Source organism: Artemia franciscana, chromosome 9 (genome assembly GCF_032884065.1).
Source record: "Artemia franciscana chromosome 9, ASM3288406v1, whole genome shotgun sequence".
NCBI classification, from domain to species: Eukaryota; Metazoa; Arthropoda; class Branchiopoda; order Anostraca; family Artemiidae; genus Artemia; species Artemia franciscana.
In genome coordinates this window covers 16,303,722-16,330,257 of record NC_088871.1, presented here as the reverse complement: position 1 = coordinate 16,330,257, position 26,536 = coordinate 16,303,722, and the positions used below count along the sequence as shown (strand labels likewise).

The 26,536-nt window shown below is 34.4% G+C and overlaps 1 protein-coding gene across 5 annotated transcripts in view; it reads left to right on the top strand.

The window, feature by feature from the left end:
• The window catches only part of LOC136031060 (solute carrier family 40 member 1-like), a 90,736-nt gene extending 65,028 nt beyond the window's left edge, over positions 1-25,708 (top strand). For 3 of the 5 annotated variants that reach the window (XM_065710302.1, XM_065710303.1, XM_065710306.1), the window contains 6 exons: positions 2,994-3,245; positions 7,388-7,513; positions 9,919-10,070; positions 12,141-12,276; positions 18,315-18,513; positions 25,440-25,708. In XM_065710302.1, coding sequence (XP_065566374.1) covers positions 2,994-3,245; positions 7,388-7,513; positions 9,919-10,070; positions 12,141-12,276; positions 18,315-18,513; positions 25,440-25,542 — 968 coding nt within the window. In that variant the 3' untranslated portion in view covers positions 25,543-25,708. The remainder of the gene's footprint in view (positions 1-2,993; positions 3,246-7,387; positions 7,514-9,918; positions 10,071-12,140; positions 12,277-18,314; positions 18,514-25,439) is intronic. The other 2 variants (XM_065710305.1, XM_065710304.1) reach the window with 2 other exon arrangements.
• Positions 25,709-26,536: the final 828 nt, after the last annotated feature.

Here is a 26,536-nt window from a genome sequence, read left to right as displayed (position 1 = left end):
TGGGACATAGGGACACAACTACAATGGCGCGTAACTAATATGGCGTGTAACGACTGACGCGCGCGGGGGGGCTTTGGGGGTGCGAAGTGCCCCCACCAACTAGGTGTTGGGGTGGTGCGAGGCGTCACCCCAACAGCTAGTATATATATATATATACATATATATTGTGATTCCTCGGCACGCTTTCTGTTCTTACTTTCTCTATCAGCCACAAGCCTGTTTTCTTGCTGTTTTTGTGATTCCTCGGCACGCTTTCTTTTCTTACTACCTCTATCAGCAGCAAGTTTTTTGGCATAGATTCTTTGAGCAGCTTCCTCGGCTGCTGCCATTGTAGGTTCTTCAGTCATTTTACAATTAAACATTTTTCCGACCACGATCTTCTTAGAATTAAAAATTTGACTTTGAACGAATGTCTTAAATACCTTTAATGACGTCATCGTCATAACAAACATGACGACAACTAACTTCATGACGACATGACAGACAACTTATTTTTATATATATACTAGCTGTTGGGGTGGCGCTTCGCGCCACCCCAGCACCTAGTTGGTGGGGGCGCTTCGCGCCCCCCACCAACATATATATATATATATATATATATATATATATATATATATATATATATATATATATATATATATATATATATATATATATATATATATATATATGTTTTTAACTACGAAATTGTCAGGTTTACCGACTCTTGAACATGCAACATATAATGGTCCATGGGAAAACAATCCGTATTCAGATCTATACCTCATGATTCTAATGATTGCCCTTGAGCTTTGTTGATGGTGATTGCTAATCGACCATTCCCTGTGTCGCCGTCGTCATTTATATATCCCCCTGTGCCCCCCGGCGTCCCCTTTGTAGTTGTGTCCCTGTGTCCCGGTCGTCATTTATATTCCCTGTGTCCCGGTGTCCCAGTCTGTGATTTCTCTTTGAGTGTCCCGGGCGTCATTTATATTCCTTGTGTCCCGGTGTCCCGGTCGTCATTTATATCCCCTTGTGCCCCCCGGCGTCCCCGTTGTAGTTGTGTCCCTGTGTCCCGGTCGTCATTTATATTCCCTGTGTCCCGGTCGTCATTTGTATCCCGGTGTCCCGGTCTGTATATACATTCGTTTTTTTAGTTTTGTTTTTCTCCTTTATTTTTCTTTTTTTTTCTTTTTTATTTTTTTTCTTTTTTAGTTTTTTTTTAGTTTTTTAGCTTTCTTAGTTTTTTTATTAGTTTTTAGTTGTTTTTTTTTTGTTTTTTTGTAGTTTTTACCTTTTTTTAGTTTTTTTAGTTTTTTTTTTACTTATGTCCTAGTCGTCATTTATACTCCCAGTGTCCCGGTCGTCATTTGTGTCCCGGTGCTTTGTTGATGGTGATTGCTAATCGAACATTCCTTTTGTCCCGGTCGCTTTCTCTTTGAGTGTCGTCATTTATATTCCCTATGTGCCGGTGTCCCGGTCGTCATTTGTGTCCCGATGTCCCGGTCTGTAATTTCGTCAGTTGAAAACATGACGTCAGTCGACACAGAAACATGACGTCACCTGACAGACAGACACACAGACAGACAACTTATTTTTATATATATAGATAGATAGATAGATGTGTAGTTGCACTTGTATCTAACTAGTACCTTTCTCTTCTAGGAACTGTATAAAACTGAAGTAACGAGATCATTACTTCTATACTTATAGCTTTCTTTGCAATGTGACGTCATTCTATCTTATGAGCATATCATGTAGAGAACATGATATGACGTCATTCAATTTTATTAATGCATCGTACAGGTAGTAAGCCTAGGTGACTCAAAACAACTCTGCCATCTTGCTCTCTCGTGAAACGGAAGTTTCTTTCTCAATATTGATACAGAATAACAATTGAAAACAAGAAATATCAGATATTAGTTTTACTCTAAAATGCTATAGTTTATCGATTATCCTAGAGCTTATTTGCTCGAAACTTTATTTCATAATAACTGAAATCTTAAAAAAAATTAAATGTCTATTTGTATATTTTTATTACAAGTTTTTTTCAAATAACTTAAAATGTTCTTACTCAAAGCGGAAATTTCTTTTCCTATTTTGACGAAAAAAGAAACTGAAGAAGGTATATTTCAATGCTCATATACAATCGGTTTTTAAGAATAATTTATAACTTAAATACTCGGAACTTAAGTTTCTGTGTTGACTCAAAAGAGAACCTAAAAAGACAAGTATCGTTAGTCAATAAGCCATACGCTAAAGTGAAACGTCTTTTTTTCAAATATTTTTTTTTCTAAATTTATAATATCCTTTAAGAAATATCATATATTGGTTTCACTCTAAAATAACATAGATTTTTCAAACAGATTAGAAATTATTTTGCTCGAAATTTATTTGAGCCCCCCCCCCCCCCCACGTATGTTCCTGTTCTGCATACCGTAAATTTGACAGATTTTCTTATTTAAATCCTGGAACAAAACATAAGCTTCCTCGTAAAAAACTTAAACCTATTTTTTTTTGCGACTGCTCAAAGTTTAGGAGCAATATTGTATGGATTTTTTTTAGGGGGGGGGGGAGGTCTAGGCATTTTGTATTTTAAAGAAGATAAAATTATGAAGTTCATTTTTTTTGTATTCCAAATTCAAACGTAATCAGACTTTTTCCTAGCACCCATATAATTATTATGTATTATTTTGAAGTTAAACAAGTAATAATGCAAACTATGGGCTGACTGGACATTTCAAATTCGAAGGTATTAAATGAAAGAACCCTCTGACCCAATGAGTGTGGTGTTCCGACTGACAACCATTAATGCAAGTTGGTATACTTGTAGATACTCCGTTATGCTTCAAGTATAAGCAATATAATACGATATATTTTGATATTATTTTTTTTCTTGCTTGAATACTTAAAAATTGGTTTCCAGATTCTTAGATACTGCCGTTCTTATGGTTTTTATTTGTTAATACTTTTCCATTGTCCAACTCGTTACATAATTTGTTTATTTATTTTAGAGCTAAATTCCACTCTACGGAGCATCAATTTGGTTGTATTAGCAGTTGCACCTATGTTTACTGGATTCATTATGAATTTTTTATCTTTGACCGCGGCTGCAGCAATCCAGGCTGGGTGGAATATATTTTCGTGTTTTGTTGAATGGACAATCTACAAGAATTTATTCAATTCGCACCCTGCTTTGGCAAGGAAAGGAGCTGAAAACTGTGTTGAGCCCTTTAATGAATCTTATGCGAAAAGAAGAAGTAAAAGTAATTTCTTTGAACCATTTAATTAATTAATTTAAAATGAATATATTTATTCACTTATTTAAAAATAATTAATCATGACGATTTGTAATTCATCAGGCACATGCACAAAATCTAATTTTTGGAGGGAGTTTTCTTTTTTTTGGGAAAAGTCTAATTAATACAATTATGGAATAAAGCACAAAAAATTCCTTCCTTTAGGGGGCCGCACAAAGCTTCTCTCTTGGGAGGTGGAGTGCAACATTAGGACTGGGGGGGTACCCTGCCCGTGATACTCCTAGTGCTAGCGTACTTGTTTTTAACTAGATGGTTATGAAGAATCAAAAAACTTTGTTTTGTCTTTTAGCCACAGTTTTCTGTTTTTAATCGTGTTTTTTGCTAAACATATATATATATATATATATATATATATATATATATATATATATATATATATATATATATATATATATATATATATATATATATATATACTAGCTGTTGGGGTGGCGCTTCGCGCCACCCCAACACCTAGTTGGTGGGGGCGCTTCGCGCCCCCCCCCAAGCCCCCCCGCGCGCGTAAGTCGTTACGCGCCATATTAGTTACGCGCCATTGTAGTTGTGTCCCTATGTCCCACCTGTGAATATAGATATATATATATATATATATATATATATATATATATATATATATATATATATATATATATATATATATATATATATATATATATATATATATATGTTTTTAACTACGTAAAACTTGCGAATATACAACATTCTTTGCTGTCCCATTGTCTGTGCATATAAATAGATTGTCAGGTTTACCGACTCTTGAACATGCAACATATAATGTTCCATGGGAAAACAATCCGTATTCAGATCTATACCTCATGATTCTAATGATTGCCCTTGAGCTTTGTTGATGGTGATTGCTAATCGACCATTCCCTGAGTCGCCATCGTCATTTATATATCCCCCTGTGCACCCCGGCGTCCCCTTTGTAGTTATGTCCCTGTGTCCCGGTCGTCATTTATATTCCCTGTGTCCCGGTCGTCATTTGTGTCCCGGTGTTCCAGTCTGTGATTTCTCTTTGAGTGTCCCGGGCGTCATTTATATTCCTTGTGTCCCGGTGTCCCGGTCGTCATTTATATCCCCCTGTGCCCCCCGGCGTCCCCATTGTAGTTGTGTCCCTGTGTCCCGGTCGTCATTTATATTCCCTGTGTCCCGGTCGTCATTTGTATCCCGGTGTCCCGGTCTGTATATACATTCGTTTTTTAGTTTTGTTTTTCTCCTTTATTTTTTTCCTTTTTTCTTTTTTTTTCTTTTTTAGTTTATTTAGATTTTTAGATTTTTTAGATTTTTTATTAGTTTTTAGTTTTTTTGTAGTTTTTACCATTTTTTTAGTTTTTTTAGTTTTTTTTTTTACTTATGTCCTGGTCGTCATTTATACTCCCTGTATCCCGGTCGTCATTTGTGTCTCGGTCCTTTGTTGATTGCTAATTTATATTATATTTATATTTATATTTTTTATATTTATTAATATTTTTTTAGTTTTCTTTTTCTCTTATTTTTCAGTTTTTTCCTTTTTTTTTAGTTTTTTCTTTTTTAGTTTTTAGTTTTTTTTTGTTTTTTACCTTTTTTTAGTTTTTTTAGTTTTTTTAGTTTTTTAGCTTTTTTAGTTTTTTTTTTTTTTTAGTTTTTTTTGTAGTTTTTACCTTTTTTAGTTTTTTTCTTCTTTTGTATTAGTGTGAAATAATTCAGACGTCATATGCGAACAAACATGACGTCACCTGATCCACAGATCCACACACAGACAACTTATTTTTATATATATAGATATACATATATATATGAAGGATTTGCCCTCCCCCTCCGAAAAATTCCTGTGCACAATTTTGGAGAGAGGGGGCTAAGTGGCAAATTTTTCTTCGTAAAAGAGGGGGCTAAGTGGCAAATTTTTCTTCGTAAAACAAGGCATATTAATTAAATTTAATAGAACTATGATGAATGCACACAAACATAATATTGGGCAAGGGGTCTTACCATGCCACGTTGCCCCTCTCATGCTTATGTACTACAGTTAAAGTGTGTAAACTATGTGTATTCTCAATTTAATTGTCGAATTAAAAATCTAATCAAAATTTGATCATCCACCGTTTGTGCATAACTTCATTAAGGATTTTTTAATAGTTAGATATTCTACCACTAAAAAAATTTGCTTTCGAAAGTCTTTGTAACGCATATTGATGTTGAACATAGGTTTATATGTTTTAAGTCATTAAGATTGAAACGGCTTATTGAGAATACCTTCAATTTTTAACTTAAATGGTTGATAGTTTAATACCAAACTGAATTATTGACAACGTGGAAGTTTGAGAAAGTTTAAAAACAAGTAATTAAGCCTCTTATGGAATTTTAACCAATAGTAAAAGTGTACGTTACTTGTTCATTCAAGTTTGAAGTCACTTAATTTTTGAAACTAATCATAAATTAGTTTTTATTGTTATTAATACGACCCTCCAAACAAAATTTCTTGTAAAGCCACCGGCAAGTGGCTATCGGTCAATGACTCTGTCGGGTTTTCGAGCAAAGTATTTTCAGCATTGAACAGAAATTAATTCTGTTAATTTCTTAAGGGTGATTTCATGTCTTTGCTGGTTGTGTCCGCAGGGAATTTATCTCCTTAAAGGCACATTGTGTTCTCATACAACTCATGAAAGATATTGCTTAACAGTGGATATCTCTGTAAATGTTGATAACTTTGTTCATTCGAATGAACACATTGTTGTGCTGTATCATGTTGTGCTGTATCTGGAGTAGATAAATCGCTCCTGGCGGTTTTGTGGCATTGGTATCCTGGTGCTAAAGTGTGCTTAAAACAGAAAGAGAGGCTTTAAAACCACCTTCCTGTTTTTAAAGAAGTTTGTCAAGGAGTTACTTTGTCTCCCAGTACCATATAAGCAATGTTAAAGGAGTTCGTCAAGGAGCTGCTTTGTCTCCCAGTAGGCTATATTAAAATGCTTATAGGCAATTTTACAGGAGTTTGCCAAGGAGCTGCTTTGTCTCCCAGTAGGTTATACTTAAATGCATACAAGCAATTTTAAAGGAGGTCGTTAAGGAGCTGCTTTGTCTCCCAGTAGACTATACTAAAATGTATATAAGCAATTTTAAAGGAGTTCGTCAAGGAGCTGCTTTGTCTTCCAGTAGGCTATACTAAAATGCATGTAAGCAAAAATCCTTCGATCTCTGTTGTTTTCAGTGTTTCATTGTGAAATGTGTTTGTCACACATTGCACATGCTGTCACTGCTATTCTATTCAGCCGTAGCTGTACAAGCTTCATTGTATTTTTCTTTTTATTTAAGTCGCATCTTGAATTTTTTTTTTGTTGCTGCGACCAAGTGGACTCTTTAGACGTGGAAAACGTTTCCTTTCGGTGCTCTATCTCTGTGAATTGACTGGGAATTTTGTTCGGTTGTTCTACATGCTTGGCCCTTATAAATAGAGGGGTTGATGTAAATAGATAGAACAGTCGTGGAGTTTTTGTTTGGGTATGCTCCACACTTTTTTATTTTTGAATTTCGTGGACGTATTATGCTATGACTGCTAATACTGCTACTACTCACGTCAGTTTAAACATTAAATGAAAATTTTTATATTGTTTGTAAATACTGTTATAAGATTTATCTATTTTTTAGTTCATCTATTGAGATCGGGTGCCCTCAGGAGTTTTCCAGGAGAAATGGCCTTCCAGCAAACAAAATACCTTCAGGGCTGGGCAAAGGCTTGATGACTTTTATTTTTACAGAAAATTTAACCCTTCCCTATTCAGTCTTTTTCTATTTTTTATCTTCTCTCTTTGAATGGAGGTGGGTCCGCCACAGACAGCCTTCACCCGTGGACGATCTTGCCATATTAGCACTTGGATAGTCGACTAGAATCGAGTGTTTTTTCTCGTTTCCCATGATATATTGCTGAAATAGTCTTCACTTTCACATCTCGCACTATGTTGTTACGTTTACATGCCAGCTTTCCATTTAATTGTATAAAATTAGCCTGTAAAAATAGTATTTCAAATTTCCTGCGTTATTATTTTATATCTGTGGAGTGCTTCTTGTATATTTTTTGTTCTTCATGTGTTGACATATTTTGTTGTGTGCTCTAGGTCAAAACAGCGTTGGCAAGTTTTTTCGTGATTGGGTCTCTTATTTCAGACATCCTGTTCGGTATGCTGGTATAGCGTTGGCATGTCTTTATATGACTGTTCTTGGTTTTGATTCTATCACAACAGGTAACTAATCAGAATTCCAATCAATACTGCATTTTGTTTAATGAAACAAGAATGACTATTTTTTATAAAAATATAGATTTTTCACATTTTGAACTTGAAACAATTACAAAAAATTAGAAAATTGGCTGATCTGACAGGGAAGTGACTTGTGTTAAAGGACGGGAGGGGTTTCCATAGTCTACAACGATCAACGTAATTTGAAAGGGTGACTATGATATATTTTGCTCATGTGCAGTGTTGAAATGTAGGTGCCGTATTGACAAAAACAACAACAAACTTTTCAACTGAAAGTAAGGAGCCACATTAAAACTAAAACAGAATAGAAATTATTCCGTATATGAAGGGGCTGCCTTCCTCAATACCCTACTCTTCACGCTAAAGTTATCAGCACTTCTAAAACAGCTTCCTATTCTAATTAAATGACCCTTGTGTTCCAGGAATCGTCCTTTAAAAAATTGGGATAAACAGTCAAATTTTGGTGTAAGGAGCAAGGTATTGAGGAGGGGGGAAACCCCTTCATATACAGAATAATTTCTCTTCGTTTTTATGCTGCTCCTTACTTTCAGTTGAAAAAAACTTGCTCCACTCGCTGACCTTAATAATATTTAATTAATTTAATGATTTAATTAATTAAATCATTTTAATAAATGATTTTAATGATTTAATTAATTATTTAATGACCTTAATATTTAATTGTAATATTCATAAAGCCAAGTGATTAGTGTACAAAGTAAAGCCTTGTTTTGCAATACAGTAGAAGACATATTGCTACGCAGGGCTATTGACACTTTGAATATTTCCAAAAATTTACTTGATTTTCATTAATAATAAATCTCTTAAAATGAAAAAAAGTTTTTGCATATTCCTTTCTTGAAAGCTTTTGGAATTGCACGAACTTCTCATTTCTTTTTGCAATTATTTTAAGCCAGACCGTCAGAAAAACATGTCAAATTTAAGGGCAAATGCTCTCTGACCAGCGAAAGTCAAATGCAGCTAACAAGAGGTCCTATAACCTAATCTTTCTGCTTAAAAAACTTTTAAATGCATCTCAAGTGACTCAAAGTGTATGAGACATGTAGATTGTTGCGTAACTTGTCAGTCAAATGCCTCTATTGGTCTTTTATTTGACCCTTAAAACTTCAATTGAAACATTTTAGTTTATTATATTTATATTTTGGAATGTCAAGGTACTTAGCAATAACTATGAAAAATCAGTTAAGAAAAATAGTTCTTACACTGACGAAGAGACTGCAAAAAACAACAACAAACTTTCAAAATTCACGGTTATCAAATAAAAATGTTATCAAGTTTGTCGTTGCACTTTCATCCGTAAGACACAAAGGACACTCCCAAAGCATTTAAACGATTTAAATTGAAGTTGCGATGTGTGCAATGAAATTACGATGTGTTCAATCGTCCTAATTAAAACGATTGAATTGAAACGTTCTTCTGAATGATGCGTTCTTCTGTCTCAGTAGTAAGCAGTAGTTTTTATCATAAACTTTCAGTGTGTTACTAAATTAAATGCCCCTAAAAACTACTAAAAAATGCCCCTAAATTAAGGAAGATCTAGATATTCTAGAATACCAAGGACTTCAGAATACAAGTGTACTTTGCCGCCTATACCTATTTTAGGTCTATTTTTGCGTAAAAATTGTGATATTCTATTTGTTTTTTTGTTTTTTAATTCTGAAGTTTTTAGAACAATACCTCATTTTCGTCAGCATTGTCAAGTTAAACCGTAAAAATAAACTAGAAAAACTATTTAATTAAATTTAATATCGCTTTATGTCTGTGAATTTTCGGACAATAACAGTGTGTTGATTCCTAAAGTCAAATACGCCTTTAAAGGAGAGATTCACCTTCCTGAGTTGTTTTGTATCATCTGTTTCTATATTATTTTTTGTTGCTTTTTTTTTTTACCTACGTTTCATATTCTTTAAATTTGACGCTCTCCACTTTCAAAACTAGATCACTGCAAATGGAGGTCTTCTCCATTAGAAATTAAATTCTTAGTTTTCCAAAAAATTTCAAAATATTTATGGCTTTGTAAGTTTTCACTCTAACCAGCTCAAACAGTCAAATTTCCTTTTCACTTTGTTTGTTACGTTGGAAGCAAAATCTGATTATAGCTTGATTTTTTTTTTTTTAAACGATGTTAATGACAACCTTTATTTGTAGAAGTAACGTAATTTAGTTTCATTTCAAATTAATGTCTCCTTATATATGAATGTATATATATATATATATATATATATATATATATATATATATATATATATATATATATATATATATATATATATATATATATATATATATATATATATATATATATATATATATATATATATATATATATATATATATATATATATATATATATTTATATATTTTATTACCAGGGTATGCTACATCCCAAGGTGTACCGGAGTGGATTCTTGGAATACTTGCTGGAGTTGGTGCAGTTACAGGTCTACTAGGCAGCACTTCTTTTCCCAAGTGGAAAATTTGGCTTGGTTTGGATAAAACAGGACTCTTAGGATTCTTCTCACAGGCAATTTAATTAATTTAAAACATTTTCTTTCTCTGTTTTGCTTTCTGTATTCTCTGTATAATAGTTTCGCTCTTCTCAATCCATTTTTTTACTTCTTCAGCCTATTAAATATAATTGGTGATCAGTATTAGATTTGACTATAACTATTGTTTTATTTATCTAACATTAACTTGTGATTAACTTTGAGCGCTTACTTGGTTCATTGTCATTCGTTGACATATCTCGGTGACTTATTCGCTTGCCTTTTTCCATCCTAGAATTGAGCCTTTCGAGAATATAATCTGACTAAGTCAGTCTTACATATATATATATATATATATATATATATATATATATATATATATATATATATATATATATATATATATATATATATATATATATATATATATATATATATATATATATATATATATATATATATATATATATATATATATATATATATACTACTACTACTACTACTACTAACTCACTGCAGCACACAGCTGCCTGAGGCCAACACAGCTACGCACGCTCCTCCAACCTAATCTATTTAAAGCCTTCCTCTTTACATCCTCCCAGGAAGTTCCCATTTCCTTTAAATCTTTGTTTATGATATCCTCCCGACCCAGACAAGGAAGACCTGCTTTCCGTGTAGCCCCAGACAGTTGCCCAAAAAGGACAATCTTCGGTAATCTGTCATCATTCATCCGTAGAACGTGGCCTAGCCATTCAACCTTTCTTTCATTATAGCCCTAGAAAGCGGGATCGAACCACATTTTTCATACGAATCCGTAGGCAATTTCTCTGGAAAACATATAGTAAATGTTCATCTGCTTTTCGGAGCGCCCATGCTTCAGAGCCATATTTGACCACTGTCATCACTGTAGCTTCCAATATTCTAATCTTGGTCTGCAGACTTATCTTTCTATTCTTCCAATTTTTAACTGTGAAAAAACACCCTGAGCCTTAGCTATTCTACTTTTAACATCTTCACTGCTCCCACCATCTTTACTAATAATACTACCAAAGTAACTGAAGCTCCCGTGTATATATATATATATATATATATATATATATATATATATATATATATATATATATATATATATATATATAAAGCTCCCGTGTATATATATATATATATATATATATATATATATATATATCCCAAAAAAGTACTGGGTACTTTCTTTTGTAAAACATATAAACATACCAAAAATAAAGTCGCATATCTCACAAGCATTTACCAATAACCGTCTAAAACACAATGTGGTATTATCCAGAAAGTAAAATCAAATGAAAAATAAGTGAGGTGGTATGATGACTAACACATAAATATCAATGCTATAAGCCAGTACCTTCTCTTTGTCAAATTCAAGCTTGAAGAATTAGCATATTTAAAGCACGGATGGTAGCAGTTTATATTTAGGAGAAAGAAGACATTTGTCAGATAATTAGGGCCACAGGTCCAACAGGGACGTTCTCTGAAAATAAGAGTTAATACCAGAAAAGAACAAAAGTTCGAATTGCTGGCGATTTTGTCTCAGACAACTACACCCCACAACTGGAGCTGCTGTTATGTAAAAGTTCCAAAAATTGATTAAGTTTTTCAAATCTATTGGAGTTCCAGCACCTCTTTAAACTGCATCGCCGAAGTGAATTCTCGTCCCAAAATTTGCAAAATGTAATATTGGTAATAGCTAACATTGTGGTAGGCTCTGGGATTATTTTCTTCTTCATTAATATTTTAGTTCGGGAAAAAAATGGTGTTGTAATTGTCTTGTACTTAATCTTCTAAATCTAATATATTCATTTGTCAAACGTTTTCTGCCTTAAAAACTTTTTGCCTTTGTGTATTTTTGTTTTTTAGTTTAAGATCCCTCATTTTTTATTGGATGATAATACTTTTCTTTAAATTTACTCCATCTTTTCTTATATTAACATAATCAAAAATGACCTTATTCGTTCGGAAACTGATTATATATAAAATGGGCCTCTTTCCTGTCGAATTATGACAAGTATGTCCTCTCTTTTGGTGCCATAGGAATTAGTGTTGGTTTTAGATAACCCTAATGTTGTTTTTAGGTTGTGTGTTTGTCATTATGCGTATTTTCTGTTTGGCTTCCTGGTAGCCCGTTCAATATCCCAGATTCTGTTAAACAAGAGAGAAGTTACTATTCAGTTGGTTTCCTTATGGGAGGTATCTTTCTCTCAAGATTCGGTAATTAATATTTACCAATTTTATTCAAATGCTTATGCATATATTTATTCCTTTGTATTATAAGTGTTGTTACGCAAACAAAATTTGAATTGAATTTATTGAACAAGAAATATACAAGTGTTTAACAAGTTCCACAGTGTTTTACATACAAACAACAACAACAAACAAAAAAAAATAAACAAACGCTTCAACTTAGTCTCCCTCGTAAGGCTCTATGGCCAGGAAAAAAAAACAGGGGAGAAACAGAAAAAAATTGAACAAATATATTCATCAAACATTTTTACAATAATACACTCACGTCGCCAACCTAAACAATACAAAAAAAAAGATAAATAAAAAAATACAAAATAAATTCAAGCTAGGTAGTGGAGTAGTACATGATTCCAACTACACAAATAAAGCAGACCCAATCTGGAGACATGGACTCAAAGGAAAACCGGGGAAAACTTGATTATTAACAAGAAATTTTCTAACCTACTTTTCGAAGATACAGAACGAGTGGCAGCTCCGTGTCAGAGTCTGGGAGAGTGTTCCAAATCCGTTACAAGCCATCAGAGGGTTGAAGTCAGGCCTTATTGCTGGAGTATAAGGTAGGCTGTGCGGATAATGGCAGTGCGGAAATAATAACTCGATTGCTCAACAATAAAAAGATATATTATTACATAGGACAGTGGGAAGCTGGCTATGTAGACAGACTTAGCCTTGTGAGGGGGTTTGATACTGCCAATGAGCTTTTTCTGTGTTTAACAAAATGGACACAAAATGGCCATCTTAATCTGGGGATACAATCTAGCTGTTGAAAGTTTCTTAGCTGGTGAAAAACTAAACCTATAGTTCTAAAACTGATTTATTACAATTCTGGCAATGATTTTCAATGGCAATGAACTAAACCTATAGTTCTAAAACGCGATTTACCATTTTGTTACTTTAAGTTTTCTGTCCGTTTCTCTTTTTTCAAGCTATTGTACTCTTATTACTGCTGTCTTTTGGTCCTTTTTTCTCTCTTTTTCTTTTTTTATTTCGTGTTTTGTTTTTCTACACTTGTTGTATTGGACCGGATTTTGTATATAATTTATTTATTGTTATTGTTCCATTCAAATATCTTTTTCCGTTTTATACTTAATTTCAATTTTATGAGCTAAACCAGAATAACCGAACAGCTACCCTATATAAATCTATTGAAAGGGGGTTTGTTGTATATACTCATTTAGTTGTTGAAATTAAAATTACATCTTTCTATACATTTTTTTCATAAGGAAAATTTTTCACGAATATGTTGCTATTCTATTTTTTAATATATGTTTTCGAAGAATTTAATCATGCCTCGTGTAACCTACCTTAAAACGCTTCAAAAATTGCTTCAGAAGAAAAAGAGCAGAATGTTAATTAGTATATAAACAATAAACGAAACTAGTAGAGAAATAGCAAGAAGAATCAAGAAATGGGGTCCAAGCCAAATGAAATTCATAGAATAAAAATATACCGCGAAGCTATACTCCCGAATAGTAAATATCATCTACAAATTTCCGTAAAATTAGATCCGTATTTTGGTTCTTCATCTTATTTTTCTTTGAGTTTTTTTCTTTTTTTTTTTTACAAAAGATAAAGTACACCTTTCACCGATGCTTGCTCATGCTTGACTAAAGTTAACGTAACTAGTTATGTTTCATAACGCATAAAAAAATCCTTATGTTAAAATTATAGATACTCATTTCCTAATTGAAGATTCTAAAGTATCTCCTTGGCTGGGAGGGGGACTTAAAAAAAGGAATATGATAATAGTAATAACTTATTTGTACCCTCTGTTTACAAAAATGCACGCTAGGGGAGGAAACAAACTGAAAAAAAGGAAAAAAAAACACAAAGCGAAGGAGATACACATAAAAAAAAGACAAGATTTGCTGAAGGGCTATAGTAAGATTCTCATTCAGCAAAAACGCGAATTAAAAGAAAAAATAATTTCATTCATAATACGAAACATACTTTAACTTGGCCAAATACAGGCTATAACTCATAATACGCACACTTTAAACAACTTGATCTAATACAATTCAAAGGGAAGTTAACTATTTTATCAGGCCGCTTACGGAAATTAATCGATAGCTCAACCATCTTTGCACGAATTTTAGAACACCGTACCGTCTGGAAATATAATTATTCTTAGTCACAATAGAGAACTGAAATTGATATTATAGAATCGAAAAATGATAGAACGGATTTGATTGCGTTTGGTTGCAGAAAAAAACGTCAAATAGGTGTAAGGGAAAATGTACGGGGCACAAAAATGAATTATGAAGCCTACCCAACGTTCTTCTATCAAATTGTCCCTTAACTCTAGTAAATAAAATGTAAGATATTTTCAGTTTTTCCTTCAGAATATTTATAATAAGTATCCTTGTGATTTTCATAAATCCACCAAATGCAAGACCAAGTTACTTCAGTGAAGCGGAGGCTGGGATTTTGAGGGGGCCAACTTGAATTATTATATTTTTAAGTTGTTGGGAAGCAAAAACGAGCTATTCAATTTTTGAGGGCGCAACTGAAAGTGAGTCATTGAATAAAAAACTATGAAATGATCATAAGAATATAGAGAACCCAGGAGAGACAAGTCCTATCTATTTTACGGTTAATATATTATATGGATTAATGTGGTATTCAGCGGAAATTCGTACAACTTTTACTTCTTTAATTTTTACTTCTCTATTAAATTTGACTTTTCTATTCTTCTATTCTATTCTTCTTTTCTCTATTCTCTATTACTTCTCTATTCTTCTATTCTCTATTACTTCTCTATTCCAGCTAAAATAACTGTCTTACTAAAATACCTGATGCTCAAGTTGTTGTACAAAACCTAAATCAATATTTAAAAGTCGTCACTAACAATACATTTTATACTTTGCTTTAATTGACCAAATTTATTTGACTTAAGTTTATGCTTGAGTCTATCGATCTCTTATTGGTTAAACCCAATTGGCCACAGAGAATGTAATAATGTGATGCACTGAAAAATTGATATGGCTCTTTCTGGCTCAAATTTTGCATGTTATTTTATGAGCTTTATCCAAAATTTAGCATTAAATTATATCTGATATCAAACCTTACAGTATTCGCTATTTGTTTTAGAATTTTAGTTCTGTAGTGTTTGGAAACCTTTTATCAAAAAAGTTTATTTTTAACCCACTTTTAAAAGAAAATGCCTGGACTAAAATCAGCCAAAAGAAAGACGAAATAGCTTAAGCATATCTTTCTTCCAAAACCCAACCACACACAAAAAAAGCAGAGTAAATAACTCTAAAAATAGAAAGAAACACGAAAGAGCGCTAAAACAGCAAATGAAATGCAAAGAGACACGAAACAGCCTAAACAGATACCTTTGACAAAACACACAAAACGTCTTAAGCAAATATATCTGACAAAACACACAAAACAACCGGAATAAATAACAATAAAAAAGAAAATGAAATACAAGATGTGGAAAACAGCTTTAACATGCATGTCTGACAAAACACACAAAAATACCGGACTGTATAACACTAATGAGACAAATGAAATACAAAGAAATACATAAGGGTTTAAAATATGTCCCTGACGAAACACAAAAAAAACAACCGAATTAAACAACACTAAAATGACAATTAGATTACAGAGAAACATGATACGGCTTAAGAATTTATCTCTGACAAAACAAAATAAAACGGAATAAATAACACTAAAAAGACAAATGAAGTACAGAGATACACAAATAACTTAAAAATTTTAAGTATTAAAGTATTTTAGGAGAAGAACCGTGTAACACTGTGAAATGGTTCAAGTCTTAGGTATGATTACTCCCTCAGCTTCGAATTTAAATTTTCTTAGTAAATAGATATATTCGTTGCAACAAACTTTGGAACAATATTACTGTTGTTATATCAATGAGGTAGGAACAATAAAAATTTATAATGCAATATTTACATCCAAAATTGCTGAAACTTTTAGGAATAGATTTTAGTATGTATCAAACTTTCAATCTACATTTTATTAATTCTTTTCGATAATCATGATTATTACGGTGATTTTCTTTCTTTTTGTTGTTGATGCTATGACAAAAAAGCAGCTCAGAATAAAAATGGTTTTCAGTAAAGTGCAAATGACGTTCTTGTCTTTATAAGGGATAGGAGGCGTTAGCTTTGCATCTGTTTGCAGTAGTTTCTGTCCGTTTTAAATTTGACTTGATTGTTATTGTTTCGTATTGTTTTTTTGATTGTTCATTATGTTTTTTTACGCTTGAATTACTATTTGACGTTGTTTCTGCTTGTCATAGGCTTAATGTTGCTCTTTAATTTTCTTTGAAAACCGTCATTTGTTGGTAAAGTTTCTTAAAATTAATTGTACCAAAAATTGTGTTGTAAATACTTTTAAACATTGGTTTGTTTACATTCACGTCGTCTTTAAATCCTGATCTCTGCACTAAAAACGATTATCTACTTCTCGTGCCAACAGAAGAAAGTGTTTCAGGCGCCAAATAATATGTAAGTTAATTTATTAGTTAATATCTTCGTCCTAATCTGCTGGGAAACAAAAAAATCAACTACTTGCGTGACTTTAATAAGAAGAAGAGACTAATGCTATACTGTACTCCATTTTGTCCGTAAAATAAGGAAAATGGATGTAGGTTTGTAATGGTGTTCTCTACAAAAAATATAATAATTAGTTAATTATTATTTATGATCATGGGCTCACGCACACATCGTCAACAAGTTTCAAATCAATATTCAATACTGGAAAAGCTACTTTGAGTGTCATTCTTAAATACCTGAGTTGAACAGATAATTGACTCATTCTATTTGCTTAAATTTTTGAGGTTCACCTAAGCATACATAGGACTTTAACTACAAAATCTGACTAAGTTGTTCGAACATCTTTTCTGGTTGATTACCTGATGATGAGAACTTAGAGATTCTGGAACTGGCCTATGGAACTGGTATCACAAGGCCTCAATCTGCATATGTTTGCAAGGTATTGCTAGAAATCCCATTTGTGTATGCCGTGGTGCTAAAGAAGGTTCTGTCCTAAGTCCTACACTGTTTACTAACGATATCTGAACACTCATTCGACCAATTCCATGCTACTTAATTAATCCATCTACCTAGGCAAGTCCCTTTTCTTACGCTGACGACATGCATCTATTACCTGGTAATCTAGTGGCACTCCAAATTGCTTCTTTCAGAACCGGTTTTCGCGTTTCTGGAACGTTGACCGTCCCCATCGATAAGATTTAAGGTGGCGCAGCTGTAATATGATCTTCTAGTTAATTTGAGTGTCTAGGTTTTCCATTTGAAACATCAGTTAGAGCTTCTAGTAAAGGTTCAAAAAATGAATAAAACATAATGATCGAACTGGATAAAATACTTGTGGCGTATCGGGAATCCCAAGTGTCTGATGTCACCATGTATTCTAAAAAGGAAATATCAATTTTATTTATTTGAAAACAAATAGATAGTATTTTGCACCATGAATTTCACTCTAAATGGTCAATGCCCATTTGTGAATTAGAATGCCGCCCCTCCCCCTGTTTCTTACTTTGTTTACAATTGTATTTAGAATTTAGGGTAAGTGATCTACGTAAAGGCAAATAGTGACGAGATAATTCAATTTTCATGAGAAAATACTGGTTTTAAAAATCAGATGCACAAAACTAAGCACTGATCATGTTAATTAACAATGTAGGTTGTGTCCTCAATAATGACGGTGAGGGAAAGGGTCTATCTTGAATATAGTCGATTCGTGTTTCTTTTCTTCTTCTACCAATCTTCTTCTACTTCTTCTACATAAACCTGTCAATATTTTGGTTTAGGTTTGGATGGTGCGGGTAAGCATTATGTAATAATTTATTATGTACCTTGAACAGACGATATTTATTTACATTACTTAAATGGTCTTGTATAGTAAAGGCTATTGTGTCTCGGTAGTAATGGCAATTTGAGGACAGAAGAACGTCAGAAATATCAATAAACGAATGAGTAATTGTGTCACTCAAGAAACAATCTTCCTTCTAGGTTTGTGGATAGCTGACTTGACTATTAATCAGATTCTTCAAGAAGAAGTGAAAGAGCTGGAACGTGGTAAAATCAATGGTGTTCAGCAGTCTTTCAATCAACTTATGGACATGATGAAATTTATTCTTGTTATCCTGTTGCCATATAGTGACACTTTTGGCTATCTAATTATCATATCCTTTGCTTTCATTTGTTTGGGGTAAGTATCTTTGATAGCTTTTAAAAAATTTTGTAGATCACAGAGTAAACGATCAAACAACTATTATGTTACGTTCACAAAATTCGTAACGAAACGAAAATGATGAAAGTGACGAAAGTGAGTAATAGTGAACAAGAAGCTCGCCATTGTTAGGCCTATAGAAGAGGTCTTACTGGCTGCGGAGGGCTACCAGAGGGTGGTGTATTGAGCTTTCTACTCTTCTTGTTATATGGAAAGGAGTTGCATATCTCAACCGGTAGCTGTCGCAGTATGTTGAGAACCTTTATATTTAGAGTGGCAGCGGAAATATGTGTTATCCTGTTATACATCATAGACTGTAAAAAGTTTGTCCCTTCCTCCTTTGAATAAAATCAAGATTTTCCAGCCGAAAGTGAGGAACAGCATTAAAACTTAAAAACGAACAAAAAACATTACGTATATGAAAGGAGTTAGCCCCTTCTCCACACCTCGCTCTTTACGCTGAAGTTTTTTAGTATTTTTTTAAAGGGCTTCTTGTTGTTCTAATCAAACGACCCTTGTCTTTCAGGGTCGTTCTTAAGGAATGGGGACAAAATTCAAACTTTAGCGTAAAGAGCGAGGTGTTGAAGAGGAGGCGAACCTTCACTTACATAATAATTTCTGTCCGTTTTAAGCGTGAATGCTGTTCCTTAATTTCAGTTGGAAAAAACTTTTTTTTTTTATTTTAGTTTCTGATCGTTTGTTTGATAATTCTAGGAAAACTGACTGCGTCTTCATAGAGAAATTCACCTCCCCATGGAATTATCTTTTGAACAATTCAATCCCGGTGAAAATTTATTCCGGGCGATTACCCTGAACATCTCCACGTGTAAAATTGAGATGGAAAAGAGAAATCAAGACATAAAAACAATTTTGTATAGGAATTATTACAAATTCCTCTGCTGTAAAACTTTCCTTGAAAAGTTCACTCCCTGGAAACTTCCCTCCCAATGAAAAATTCCCTCGTAGAAAACCCCCAGCTGAAAATTCGTCCTCCCACCGGAAAATGTATACATACTTCCCAATATCAAATACTATGTGTAAACAATGGACAAATTTTATAACTTAAGGACCTTTCCCAGGGGACTGTGGGGGATTCATGTTATATCCAAAAACATAGATTGGGCCTTTCTTTCAACTATGCTGAAACAAATGGCTATTTCAAAATTTTGATCGGACAATTTTGGGGGAAAAGAGGCAGGGGTTGGGGCATAGTTGCCCTCGAAGCTTCTTGGTCACCCTGTGACTGAAAACCATTGGCAAGGTGGAGTATGGCTGAACTAGTAGAAGCAGAAGCATTAGGATGCAGATATTATCGATTGGTTAGTTCAATATCCCTCACAAGAAGCCATTTAAGTTTCAACTTCATGCACAAAACTGTTCCACAACACAAAGATAGTGTTGATATGCCTCTTTGACAACCTCCATAAGATAGTGTGTTGTGATTCAGTTCACCTTCCACCCTATAAATTTCTCTGAAAATTTCACCTTCATACCCTTGGTCGTAGTTGTAATAGTAGTCACAGTAGCAGCATTAATAGTAACAGCACTAGTACTAGTAGCAGCAGTAGTATTAAAATACTGCCTTTTGGTCAGTTGAACATCCCTCTCATCAAGTCCTAGAAGTTTCAACTTAATACAATTAGCCATTGTTATGACATTGCTGATATAGAATAGAATAGAATCGGTTTTATTTGCACAATCTATCGTAGTCATAAAACTAAATGGCGCTTGTGCTTACAAAAAAAAAGATTAAATCAAACGACAAAAAAATCAGAAGACAAATATGTTCTTTTGATAACCAGTATATTCATATACTTCTTAAAATTTTCATGTTAATGCTCTTAGCCTTATAAGTAGTTGCAATAGAAGCAGTAATTGAAGTGACAGTAATATTAGCTGCAGAACTTGTAAATGTAGCGGTGGTAGTAGCATTAGTAATAGCGTGCACATGTTTGCTTTTGGTCAATTGATCTTCCCGTTTAAGTATTATCTGAGAGTTCCAACTTAATACCCAAAGTAATTCTTGAGATACACCCTTTTGACAATCACTTTCATAGTGTCTTCTGATTTAGTTCAAATTTGTCCTCAATATTTCCTCAAATTTTCGCCTTCATAGACTTACCATTAATAGTACCAATGTCAAAGAAGTTGTGGTGGTAGTAGGAGAAGTAATAGCAGTAATAGTGTTGTATCAGTAGTAGTAGTAACCGTAGTAGCAGCAGTATTAATAACAGCAGTAGTATGTACATGTTGCCTTTTCGGCAGCTGAACATTCTCCTCATAATGCCCCAGAAGTTTTACCTTGATGCGGTAAGCTGTTCCAAAAATATTACTGATGCTCCATTTTGACTCCCTTTCGACGTCCTTTTAATCTTAATGCTCTAATCCTCATTTGTTGCAATTGAAGTTGTAATAGTTCAGTAGGAGTAATAGTAGTAGTAGTATTAGTAAAAGTAGTAGTGGTAGTAGTATTAGTATTGGCGTGCACATATGACCTTTTTGATTCATTTTCCCCTTTAAGCATTCTATGGAATTTCCAACTTAATGCCCAAACCTATTCTTGAAATACGCCCCTTTGACAATCTGCATGCACATAAAGTGTTTTAATTTAGTTCAAATTTGTCCTCCATACTTTGTAAAATTTTCACCTTCAAACGCGTAGCCTTAATTGTGCTAGTATCATAGTAGTAGTGGCAGTAGTATGAACAGTAATAACAATAATAATGTTGTACTGGTAGTAGTAGTAACACTAATAGCAGCAGTATTAATAGCAGTAATAGCAGGTAAATGTTGCCTTTCGGTCAGTAGAACATCTCACTCATAATGGCCTATACGTTTCCTCTTGATACGGTAGGCCTCAACAGCAATCTGTATGCACAGACTTACTTTTGATTTAGTTCAACTTCACCCTCAACACTTCCTCAGATGTTTATTTCAACATCCTCAGCCTTGGTAGTACTCCCTACAGAAGCAGGAGTTTTAGTGGTAGTAGTGTTGCAGTAGTAGTATCGTTAAAAAAATGCCTTTTGGCTCAATTGATCTTCTCGGTTATGAGATCCTGAAAGTTCCAAATGAATATACTGAGTCATTCCTGAGTAACACTCTTTTGATAACCCATATGCACGTAGCGTGCATTGATTTAGTTCAACACTCCCCTCAACATTCTCTGAAAGTATCACCTGAATATCCTTCATCTTTTTAGAAAGTAAGGGTCAAACACGCACACCTTTCTCAACAACATACACCGTTTGTAAACAATGAACGAATTGTCTAACTTACAGTTATTTCCTTGAGGGGTGTTGGTGGAAGGGTGGGAGACGGTTGACATTCCCAGAGGTATAATTAGTGGACCTTTCAACAAAGTTGAACAAAACAGCCGTCTCAAAATTTTGATTGAGACACCTATTTGTTTTGACAGCGATGTTTTTTGGAAAACTATGAGTGTAGAGGGGGGAGGGGGCTGGTTACCCTCAAATCACTTTCGATTCTTGAAAAAGCCTATGTAACTTTCAATTTCCATTAAATGGATCCCATCCGAAGCTTAAAACAACCAAAAATTTCTTAAAACCATATATCCCCTGGGGAATAATTTAAAGCCCTTGTCCCAGAGCTTTGGAGGGTTTTGTCAACCCTAGAGGCATTGCTATATGCTCTTTGGGCATTTTTCAACAAAATGACTATCTCGCAATTTCAATCAGATGTGTTTGTGGAAAAGAAGGCATCGGGGGGGGGGAGTCTAGTCGCCCTCCATCACTTTTCACCCTTAAAAGGGAACTACAGCTTTCAATTCCCAATTAAATAAGCCTCTTCTAAAGTTTATACAACCACCGCTTCCATAAAAACCTTATATCCCACGGGGCATAATTTGAAACCCTTGCCCCCAGATTCTGAGGAGCTGTTTTAACCCCGGAGCCTTTGTTATATGATAGTTAGACTATTTTAAGTAAAATGGCTCTCTCAAAATTTCGCTCCGTCCATTTAGTCGCCCTCCGTCCACTTTTGACTCTTAAAAAGGTTCTAGAACTTCTTATTTCCAATCTAATGAGCCCCTTGTGAAGTTTATACGACCACCCCTTCCATAAAAACCTTGTATTTTAATAATGGGCAACTAGTATAAATTATAGCTTTTGCCCTAAAAGCTGTGGGGGGGTGATTCTTATCCTCAAAGGCATAATTACTGGAACTTTTAACTAGAACTTTAATTTCCAGTCGAATTAGCACCTTTCAAAGTTTCTGCGACAACTCCTTCTATTCGAAGTGCCCTGGTCTGAAAGGAAGAAAAAAAAATAATTAAGTTGACACGTATTTCTGTCGCTGGTTATAAGTTTTCTTTTCTTTTTTGTTTCAATTGTTAATATTTCGTCAGATTTTGTGTGCCTAAAACGGTGGTATATATTATTATTAATATCTATTTTTATGGCACTTGGTATTAACCAAGTGACATATAGCAATCGCAAATTCTGTCGGTCTGTCGGTCCCGGTTTTGCTACTTTAGGCACTTTCAGGTACGCTAGGACGATAAAATTTGGCAGGCGTATCAGGGACCGGACCAGATTAAATTAGAAATAGTCGTTTTCCCGATTTGACCATCTAGGGGGTGGGGGCACGAATTCGGAAAAATAGAAAAATTTAAGTTTTTTTAACTTACGAACGGTTGATCAGATCTCAATGAAAGTTGATGTTTGGAAGGATATCATGTCTCAAAGCTGTTGTTTTAAATCCGGACCGGATCTGGTGACATTGGGGGGGGGGGAGCTGGGAGGGAGGAACTAAAATCTTGGAAAATACTTAGAGTGGAGGGATCGGGATGAAACTTAATGGGAAAAATAAGCACAAGTCCTAGATACATGATTGACATAACCGGAACGGATCCGCTCTCTTTGGGGCAGTTGGGGGGGGGGGGGTTAATTCTGAAAAATTAGAAAAAATGAGGTATTTTTAACTTACGAACGGGTGATCGGATCTAAATGAAATTTGATATTTAGAAGGATATCGTGTTTCAGAGCTCTTATTTTAAATCCCGACCAGATATGGTGACATTGGGAGAAGTTGGGAGGGGGAAACCTAAAACTTGGAAAACACTTAGAGTGGAGGGATCGGGATGAAACTTGGTGGGAAAAATAGGCACAAGTCCTAGATACATGATTGACATAACCGGAATGGATGTGCTCTCTTTGGGGTAGTTGGGGAGGGGGGGTTAATTCCGAAAAATTAGAACAAATGAGGTATTTTTAACTTACGAACGGGTGATCGGATCTCAATGAAATTTATATTTAGAAGGATATTGTGTCTCAGAGCTATTATTTTAAATCCCGACCGGATCTGGTGAAATTGGGGGGGGGGTTGAGTTGGGAGGGGGAAACCTAAAACTTGGAAAACACTTAGAGTGGAGGGATTGGTATGAAACTTGGTGGAAAAAATAACCACAAGTCCTACATACATGATTGACATAACCGGAACGGATCTGCTCTTTTTGGGGTATTGGGGGGGGGGGTTAATTCTGAAAAATTAGAAAAAATGAGGTATTTTTAACTTACGAACGGGATATCGGATCTCAATGAAATTGGACATTCAGAAGGATATCGTGTCTCAAAGCTCTTATTCTTAATCCCGACTGGATCTGGTGACATTGGGGGGGAGTTTGGGCTAGGGGAACCTAAAATCATGGAAAACGCTTAGATTGGAGGGATCGGGATGAAACTTAATGTGAAAAATAAGCAGAAGTCTTAGATACGTGATTTACATAATTGGAACGGATCCGCTCTATTGTGGGGGGGGGGGTAATTCTGAAAAACTAGAAAAAATGACGTACTTTTAACTTACGAAGGAGTGATCGAATCTTCATGAAACTTCATATTTAGAAGGACCTCGTAACTCAGATCTCTTATTTTAAATCTCAACCGGATCAAGCGTAATTGGGGGGGCAGTTGGGGGGACCGGAATTCTTAGAAAATACTTAAAGCGGTGAGATCAGGATGAAACTGGATGGGAAGAATAGAAACATGTCTAATATACGTGACTGACATAACCGGACCGGATCTGCTCTCTTTGGTGGAGTTGGGGGGGGGGGGGGTAATTTTGAAAATTGAGGTATTTGTAACTTACGAAAGGGTGAACAGATCTTAATGAAATTTGATATTTAGAAGGATCTTGTGCTTTAAAGCTCTAATTTTAAATTCCGACCAGATCCTGTGACATTGGGGGGAGTTGGAGGGGGAAACCGGAATTCTTGGAAAACGTGAAGATTGAGGTATTTTTATCTTACGAATAGGTGATCGGATCTTAATGAAATTTGATATTTAGAAGAAATTCATGTCTCAGAGCTCTTATTTCAAATCCCGACCAGATCTTTTGACATTGGGGGGAGTTGGAGGGGGAAATCTTGGAAAACACTTGGAGTGGAGGAATCGGGATGAAGCTTGGTGGATAGAATAAGCAAATGTCCTTGATACGTGATTGACAGAACCATACTGGATTTGCTCTCTTTGGGGGAGTTGGGGGGAGAGGTTCAGTGATTTGGCGCGTTTGGTGCTTCTGGACGTGCTAGGACCATGGAAATTGGTAGGCGTGTCAGGGAGCTGGACAATTTGACTTGATAAAGTCGTTTTCCCAGATTCGACCATCTGGGGGGCTAAAGGGAGAGGAAAAATTAGAAAAAAATTAGGTATTTATAACTTACGAGTGGGTAATCGGATCTTAATGAATTTTGATATTTAGAAGGACATCGCGACTCAGAGCTCTTATTTTAAATCCTGACCGGCATTAAGCCTCTTATTTTCTTTTTTAAATCAATCTATTGATTCATAGAATTTTGTTAGAGCTCATACCATATGATCTCTTGGCTCTTAGCTCTTCTTGCCTCGTCACAAGTGCCATATGACCTCTTAGCTTTTGTTTATTTGCAGTATGATGTTCTATTCTCTCTATGTTTTCCGTCGACAGTCGCCTCCCAGCGTTGATGATGAAGAAAACCCTATGACTGTAGCCGCCTCCAGCTCTAATATCTAGTCCGGAATTTAAAAACGTGTGTAAATATTGAAGTGTTTCGTTTGAAGTTTTTAGCTTAAATTCTTACGGTGGTATTGTTTTACACACAAAATATTTGTCGAAAGTATTGTTAAGCTTATGTTATTAAGCTGCCGTGACGAACTTATAGTAAATTTTTTTTAGTCTAGTCGTAATTCTTCATATACTCAGACTCAGGCAAGGACCTTATGAGAAAAAAAACAACCTGAAATTCCTCAGAAATGCGTAAAGTTATGGAACCCAATTTGTCTCTATAATGGCTCGCATAGACATTTTGGATATTAGGCCAGTATTTGATGCTGCATTTATGTATATATTGCTTTAACTTCTGGGAAATCAAAAATGACCAAGACTTAAATAACATCAAACAAATCAAGTCCGTAACACGATCTCAAAGTATAAACAGTTCTTGGTGATAAAGCATAATGCTTAAAACTTAGTGAAGAATTATAATTATTTTATTGATACAAGCTATCGTAGTCAAGAATAAATTCTAATTAAACTGGACAAAAAATAAAAAAAATTGTTTACTCTTCCGTACTAATCACCAGACTTACCAGGCATTAGAACAAATTACAACCCCTCAAGTGGTGTACAAACAGATTTCCAAATCCCCTCGTGCCCTATTTCGTCAGTGCATTTAACAAGTGACTCGCTGTTTTTTCTGTTTTGTAATTGTAAAACTACCATACTTTTGCGTTCATTTTTGAGTGCTACGATTGCTATCTAAATGAATTAATACGAAAAACAAAAAAAAGAAACACTGGACTAGCACTTATCAAAGACTAGCATAAGGCACAAATGAATTTTGGAAGTGTTTTAGCGTACGATACACAATTTTAATCTATGTTTCGGTTTGATCTTACATTTGCTTTTTTCGGCATAAGAGGAGCGGGGAGGTTTTTACTTTCATCACTGCTGAGAGGGAAAATTTCTAAATTTGTAGATCAGATAATAGCGACATATTTAAAGTGTT